At 28.2% G+C, this 8,653-nt stretch overlaps 1 protein-coding gene across 1 annotated transcript; it reads right to left on the reverse strand.

The window, feature by feature from the left end:
* Positions 1 to 3,668: 3,668 nt before the first annotated feature.
* On the reverse strand, positions 3,669 to 7,991 carry LOC130956533 (uncharacterized). The gene is made up of 2 exons (XM_057883580.1): positions 7,744 to 7,991; positions 3,669 to 4,683 (listed from the first exon to the last, which is right to left on the reverse strand). Exons 1-2 carry the CDS (start codon positions 7,964 to 7,966, stop codon positions 3,890 to 3,892), a joined length of 1,017 nt encoding a protein of 338 aa, XP_057739563.1. The 5' UTR covers positions 7,967 to 7,991; the 3' UTR covers positions 3,669 to 3,889.
* Between the last annotated feature and the right edge of the window lie 662 nt (positions 7,992 to 8,653).

Genomic DNA, 8,653 nt, shown 5'->3' on the forward strand with positions numbered 1-8,653 from the left:
ATATTTAATAAGCATAGTATATAATCAAAAGATTAGAGGTAAGTAGCGTTTGAACTTTTAGTGTGAACATGAGATGCTAAAAGTTAGAGTGTTACAATTGACATTTTACCACTTCACCGTTTTCCAACTGGTTACAAGGAGCACAAAGACCATTTTTTTTTTTGGGTGGATGAAAGCTGCTTGAGTATTTTTTAATTATTGAGAGATGCTTAGTCAATCGGTTAAATGGTTAGGACCAGAGTGAACATTTACTTCATATAAGATAATAGTAAGAAATTTGTCAACATATAGTAAGAAGCTACCAATCACATATATACATACAACTAAGTAAACTAATTAAGCTCAAAATCTTTTTAGATACAACTAAATAAACTAGTTAAGTTCAAAATTTTTTAAGAGACACACAGATTAGAGAAGCTCAAAGATTTCATCTGTTTTTTTTTTTGGTCCGGGTTTAGTCACTACTAATATGAATGAATGTTGAAACATTTCAAAATAAATGAATAATATTAATGACAATTATGGTAACTAATAAATAACAGTATTTACTAAAACTAAAAACACATTATTAGTGACAGAACAAAGTAAAATAGATTTTATTAGTGGTGCTGTAATAAGGATCACATGGAAGCACACACCTTGTTGAAGAAACACATTTCTTTTGCTACTATTGTTTTTCTAAAAACAGACCAACACAGAGCATAAAAAGAAAAATGAGGAATTTAGTAAATGCAGAGGTGAATATATATATAGTAATGAGAAAAGTGAACTATCATAATTAAAACAAACAAACAAAGCTATATTACTAAAAAGTAACAAAGCTATTAAAACATCATACTAAAAAGAAATAAGAGACACATAAACAAACATCACACGAGCACTCTTATTATCTTCAACCATTCTTTTTTTTATTCAATAAAATACTAAAAAAAGATAGTTACTGAAGTAAAAAATCTCTAATTAGTTCAACACATGCAAAATATATTTTTGATTCATTGCTACGCTTTGCGTAGTAAATAGTGGCATAATAACATCACAAAACTATCCTTTTTCCATGTTAAAAAGCAGAACAAAACATGCATAAATCAACATCCTCTAGGGAGTTCAAATGCAGCAAAAAATAATAACATTTAAAGATTTGAAAACTGTACAATGACTAAACAGAAAAAAAAAAGAGTATAGACACAATAAAATTCAATTTCATCTACTGAATTTTGCTTGAAATACAAGAACTAGTTTTGTTATTTCAACAATTCAACAAAATTAAATCACTACCAAGTTAAATTTGAAAAAAAATGTTGTCATATCTAAGAGACTTGAGAGGAAGATGTGAACAACACCACGACATAGTGACAGCATGGATAGCAAAGTAAAGACGATGATAACCAATCGATAGGGATGCATTAGGTTTTTCTTTTTTAATAAATTGCAAGAAAATAATAGAAAAAGAGAGGAGGATAACCTATCTAAAAGGAGGAGGACAAGCTACTAGGAGGAAGGAAGGAGGCAGTTCTGGCGACACAGGATGCAATGGCAGTAGCAGCGGTAAGAGCAATGAAAACGGCAACGACAAAGAGACCAACGTGAAGCAAGAACCCCAACTGAGTCCATGTAGTCTTTAGACACTGTTGGTGGTGGCCAACACAGGGTGGAGGTGGTTAGAGAGAGAGAGAGAGAGAGAGAGAGAGAGAGAGAGAGAGAGAGAGAGAGAGAGAGAGAGAGAGAGAGAGAGAGAGAGAGAGAGAGAGAGAGAGAGAGAGAGAGAGAGAGAGAGAGAGAGATTTACTGGTGGATAATTTACGGCACGTTTATCATTAAATTTATTGGCAGATAATTTTAAGGTAAAGCATTGTGCATGACCAAAACACAACGTTCCACTAATTAAGCTTATCGGCAGATAAATCTGTCGAATAAATTCGTGCCATTTTTTTTTTATTATTAGCGAATTTATCATCAGTAAAGCAAATTCGCCGGTAACGTTTTAATTTAACAAATTTAATGTCAAATTCACCGATAAAACTACTATTAATATGCAATGTTAAATCCGACAAAAATTTCGACGATATTCAATATTTTTTATGTAGTGTTAATCATCGATTATGGCTCAATTTGAACTTTGACCAATTTAATCCATTAATGATCAAACATAGCTTGCAGGAAGTATTGAGATAAGAATTTCTAAAGTTTTTAGATGACATTATTGGTTGACCTAAGCCATTGTGATATTTGAAAATGTGTTAAGAATAATTAAAGTTATTAAATTAGTGTGTTCGATCTGAGTCAAACTAAACATAAGAAGATTTGAGACAATAATATCTAATAATTGTTAGATCAATAAGGTTTTTATTCATCTTAGTCCCAAGAAAATTACGAAAAGAATATCTCATAACACTATTCAAATAGTAAAATTTTTAACTTGGTTAAGAACTGGATTCACTATAAGAAATTACTACAATAGAAATCGATTTTAAAGGCAAAACAATCTATTACTAATAGCAACCAATTTGACAACCCATAGATTTTTTCTAGGACCAAAATAAAGTTGGCTGCTAATTTTGCTCAGCGAATAATTTTATCACCTGACAAAATTGTTACTAATATCATAACGAGTTGATGACCGATAAAATTTTTTTTAGGATTAGAATAAATTTAGTCACTAAAATTCATAACTTTTTTTTGACTTAGCAACCGAATTAACAACCAAAATAAAAAAGTTAGTCTTCGAAATTTGTTGATTACAAAATTAGTTGTTATTTTTAATTTAGCGATTAATTTTGCAAGTAACATAAAAATAAGTAAAAAAATAATTGCTAAGGGTTAAATTATCGACCGATTTAGTGACCCACTATAAAATCTGTTTTAAAACAACTGGTTGTTAAATCAATCGTTCTATAGAATTGAATTTGTGACTAACTGAAAATAATATTATAAACTAACTAGTTGCTAAATCAGTCACTTTTTTAGCTATACTGAAATAATTATGCGCTTATTTATTTCTTCAATATAATTTTTTTAAAGAAAAATAGAGTATTTCTATTAAAAAAAAAACTAATTTTTCAACCATATTCAAGTCCTCTCGACACAAAGCCAGCCTCATAATATTATTCCTCTCACACACAGTCTCGTCGCCTCACTGCTGCCACCTCTCTCACTCGCCAACGAGCTTCTCTTCCCCAACAAGCTTTTCTTTCCTCTTTATGGTGATTATCTTAGTCTGAAAAGACTTAGAAAAAAATATTTCATAATATATAATTATTCAAATAATAAAAATTTTCAAATCAGTTTACATCTTTGTCTGCTTCTTCTTAACTTTATCTTTTTTTTTTTTATTTATACTATTTGGGTTTTCTATGTATCTCAACAGCTTCCTTCTTAAGAATATATTATCGTTTTTTTAACTAACAATTACCTTTCGTTGCTCACATGTTGAAACAACTTTATAAGTCTTGTTTTTTTATGTATATTTAAAAAAAAAACTATATTTAAGCAGGATTTAAACTTCTCTCTTCGTGAACATCTAGCAATTTCAGGAATATCTAAAAAAAGTTGTTATAGTTATTAAAAAAAAAAGAAAACAGTAATAGTAAATTTTACCAAACCTCAAGATAAATAATTGTAATTTGCCCAGAAAATTAAGAAGAAATCGACAAAGAAGCGACGCTATAGTCTATAGAATTTAATAATTTAATTTATTTTTAAAAGGCTCAATTGAATCACATAAACGAAAGAGTAACACAATGTTTAACTTCAAATTATCAAACAACAAAGCATACAAATTACAATAACAAAGAAATAGCGTTATTATTTATGGCTGTGCCCTTATTTTTCAAGCAAGGTTTCAAGTATATTCACCTAATAAACCATTGCCTTTTAATTTTCTTTCTGGTATTCATTTCTTGCAAACGATTCCCAATCCATAAGAAAACTTGGTGCAATCAAGTGTGTCCAATTCGGTAATCATTTTAGTAGAAGCATCTCTCTCAGAAGAGCTTTCTTGAGAGAACAAACAAGAAGCACAATCATGAGAAAGCAATGACGTTGTCTTGTAACTGTCTTCTCCGCCAACGACCGGCATCGCCACACCTGGCTTCGCCGGGTTTTCGAAATCCGGCCTGTAAGTCTTTCCAAGAACACCGTCAACTTTCGGGGACAAACTGAAGAATCTAAACTGAACTTCCAAGTGAGCAAAGCAATCATCATTAGGCACTTGATAGTTGTGAATTCTATCATCTTCCTTGGTTATCGGCACAACATTGACAAGAATCTCAGCAACATTCTCCAGTGTTACTATGACGTTGTTCTTGCTGGCTACTCTCTCGACTTTCACGTCTTTTGACGGCGAGTGCCACGTGGAAAGAGTGCCTTCGGTTAAAGTTATGGAGTCTCCGTTGTAGGTCAACGTGAGGTGGTCAACGGTGTCGGTCCATTGGGCCGCCTTGGTGGCTTCGACTGAGAAGGTTTGAGAGTTGAACAGGATGCCAAGAGCCTGGATCCAGGTGTAGTCGCGGGCTCTGCCGGCTGGCCTGTGTCCGATGAAGCGAGCATTGATTTGAAGGTTGGAATCAGAGATGAGACTGAAGTGCTCATTGCTCTTTCCATGGAAGTAGAACACTCTGCCATCTCCACCGATGAATCGAGGATCATAGCATCCTGATCCAGGTGCATTGCAGTTTGGTTTGCGCTCTGCAAATAACAAAAATGGATTTTTCATCGTCATCTTAATTTTCTGTTGCCAATACTTGCATTTTCCGCTTGAATAATATATAACAGAGATCTCATGCCCTAACGCTTTTTATCAATACTGCTCAATGAGAAATGCTGGATGAACCAGTCAAATTCAATTAATTTTTTTCGTTTAAAAAAGAAGTGTAAATTTCGGTGCATATGTGTGGGTGATTTTTGTTATGTTTTGGTGGATTAATTTAGTTCAACTTAATTACTAAAATAATTTAATTAGGTTACATTATTATTAGCGAATATTTTATTTTATTATTTTTGACTAACAATTAACTATTAATAATTAGAAGTGCAAGTTAAAAATATGTGGTTAGATTATTAGATTAAAAAATATAAATTAATAGTTAAAAATAATAAATAATTTTATTAATTCTCTAATATATATTTTTCTTATTCTTATACTATTAAAATTTAAAAATTAGATTCTAAGTTTTATAATGTAATTTTCAATATTTATAGTTAATCAAATATAAACTAAAAATAAATTTTATTAGTGATGTTTTATTTTATGTAAAATATTCATATCTGGTTATCATTAAATCTTGTTGGGACTAGTTCTCTTGTTTTTTTTAGTATTAAATTAAAAATAAAAATCCTTCTTATTTAGTAAATATTCTTGTCTCCTAGCCTCTATCTCTAACATTATTCTTTTTTATTTTTTTATTTCTTTTATAAAAGAAAACAACTAATCATAGTTACAGAAGTAGATTCTTTTGTGGCCAAGTTAAGGCATGGGTAGTTGAATGTAATACCCTTTCTACTCAAAATAATTCTTATATATTTCAGTAATAGGCATAAACTAAACAGTAAAATAATCTTGTTAATACAAAATAAAAGAGTAAATTATTATTTCAATCAATAAAAATTTAGGATGCGAACGATTAATTAAAAATGAATAAAATTAGTTCTGTGCCTATGAAAGATATGAATAAATTATCAATTTTATCATAAAATTTTTGAATATTCACAAATCTTTTTACTTATGAATAAAATTAATTTCTCAATATTTTTATCACATGAAAGTCATTTTTTATACCAATTAGAGATAATTTTATTTATTTGTGAATAAATTTTTTAATATTCTAAATTTTCATAAATAGAATTGGTAGTTTAGTTTAAAATAAAACAGATAAATGAATTATCCCTACTTAAAATTATGTTTGTTGTTAATTAATTAACACAATGTTATATTCCACTAATTCTATTCATTAATTACAATTAATTTAAGGATGATATCAAAATAAAAAACAAATACTACTTTAATATTTCAAAATATTAAAATATTTTGTTAGAGTAATATTTTTAAACATTAAAATAAAAAAAACTTTTTATGATAATTTTAAAATAAAGAAAGTAATATATGTGAATACACATTTATTTAGAAAAAATACTCAATTTGATCTCAAAATTTACATGTGAGTTTTAATTTAGACCCTAAAGTGTTAGGAGGTAGGCCAACATATTTTGTGATTTGTAACCATCAATTAGCCATCATTAGTATTTTTAATAATGTGAGATTATATCTAATGGTGTAAGATTACACATTCTTTTCTTAATAATTAAATGCTGGCTAAATTTTAATAAAAATGTTGTTCACTGAAACTTTCTTAAGTTTTAATTGTCTATGTTTAGTCTCCAAACTTTGTGAACGTCACTCATGTTAGTCCTTAAAACAATTTTCGACTCACAGACGTTATAAAACACTAACGTGGATAGATGGATGCCATACTGGACTATGTAAAACAACGTCGTTTTAGTTTTGATGCTAAAATAATCCAAAAACAGCATTGTAAGTGGTGTTTATTAAAACTTTTTCTCCTAAAAAAAAGTAATATAACATCATTTTTAGTCTATTTAGGCACCAAAACCTAAATTAGATAATTTTATAGATTTCAACGTAACATCTATCATATCAACGCTCTATTAACGTTTGTATGCTGAAAATTGTCCCATAGACTAATATAAATTAAATCATATTTAATTTGCAAAGTTTAAAAACTAAATAGAGTCCATTAAAATCTCAAGAAACTAAATTAAAATTCAATGTGTAAGTTCAGGAATCAAATTAGATATTAAATATATTTATAATAAATAGAAATCTCACATTATTAAATCCGATATAAAACTTAAAAGGATGAAAATACCATCTCCCTTTTAAAATAAGTGTTTGGTTTTAAAATTATATGTGGTTCCAATAAGAAAGACACTAAAAAAGTTAAGTACATAATATTATTAATGTTTTCATAAAAAATCATGTTAAATAAAATAAGAGAGAATAAATAAATAATTTTGTAGAATTAATTTTATTTATCTAAACATAAGATATTCAAACCATCTCTTAAATTCATATGATAGTTATAGATATAATTGAAATAAAATATTATTTGTATATAAAAATTTGTTATTAAATTAATTATTATATATTTATGTATAAATATATATTATTTTAATTTATTTTTAATATATATTTTATATAAATAATTTATTTGATAATTAATTTTAAATGTGCAGTTAGCATAATTGTAAGCCAGTGTTTATGCAATTTAACAAAGGAGGAGGTAATAATTATTATTAATAAGATTGTCTTTGGCACATGAGATGCCAGTGCTTATGCAATTTAGGAAAGGAGGAGATAATAATTATTATTAATAAGGTTGTCTTTGGCACATGAGATGGAAAGACGGCGTGCTAAAAGTTTTCGTTAAATCATCTAACATTTCAAAAATGAATTTGACATGTATATTGATATGAAAAATTACAAGGCAACTAATTTTTAACTAGTTGATATTAATTAATTTTAATATTTAAATTTATAATTTATAATTTAAAATTTAAAATTTATAATAAATAAAATAATTTTTAAAAAATTAATTGATATTGATCGAAAAAAATTTGTTTCCTACCATTACTCTAAGGATATATATCTATTTTTTAACCCAAAAAATTAAAGGTTAAAAATTACAAAAACGGTACAATAACATTGAGAATATTAAGTTAATAACTTACGTCTACAAACAGCATTGCATGTGGGTTTGTCGCAATCAATTTGACAAACCTTAGCCTTGGGATCATTCGATTCACTGCTTGGGCACTCTTCTGGGCACCTTATATATTTTCCATTGCAACGCCCTGCATAACAATTCTTATAATAATATGCATTTGTCTCCACCAAACTTGAAACTAACACTAGCAAAATGATTAGGAAAGAACTACTTCTGGTGATTTCCATACTTAAATTCTCGTATAGAAATCAAGTAGAGTTATTATCAGAGTTAATTGATGTAGCAACTCAATGTTTCCCCTGCTATTTATAGAAGTAATTAAGGTGCATATACATGTTGCTTGGTTATTGCAAAAGGTGGCTTCTTGAATCTTGTTTTCAAATCAAATTGGACGATGGTAGCGCAAAGTTAAAGTATGAACATGGATTCTCGCTGATTGCATGCATAAACAACATTATTTTATATATCAAGAAACGATTCACACAATTTATTCATGTTATGGAAGGGTACAGAGTACGTAAATGCTGTGAATTAATGGATGCCTTCATAATGAAAATAGTTGGAGATAATAAAGGCACATGCTTAATGGATGGGTATACCTAGAACAAGAGCTCAAGCATTATCAAGGAAGAAAATATTAACTAATAATAATCATTATATGAGACGGTGAGAAGATAAACAATATATAAATAAATAAATATTAATGGACTAATACTTTCTAACGATTGAAAAAAAAGGACTAATACTTTCCATCAATATTAGCTAATATACTTGGGTTGTATTTAATTATATTTTTATATTATTAAATTTAAAAATAAAAAAAATATTGTGTTCATATCTCTAATATAAGTATGATTGTTTTAGAAGGAAGACTAAAATGAGAGAAAGACTAAATTGAGTCTTTATATTATATT

Source organism: Arachis stenosperma, chromosome 10 (assembly GCF_014773155.1).
Source record: "Arachis stenosperma cultivar V10309 chromosome 10, arast.V10309.gnm1.PFL2, whole genome shotgun sequence".
Taxonomy (NCBI): domain Eukaryota; kingdom Viridiplantae; phylum Streptophyta; class Magnoliopsida; order Fabales; family Fabaceae; genus Arachis; species Arachis stenosperma.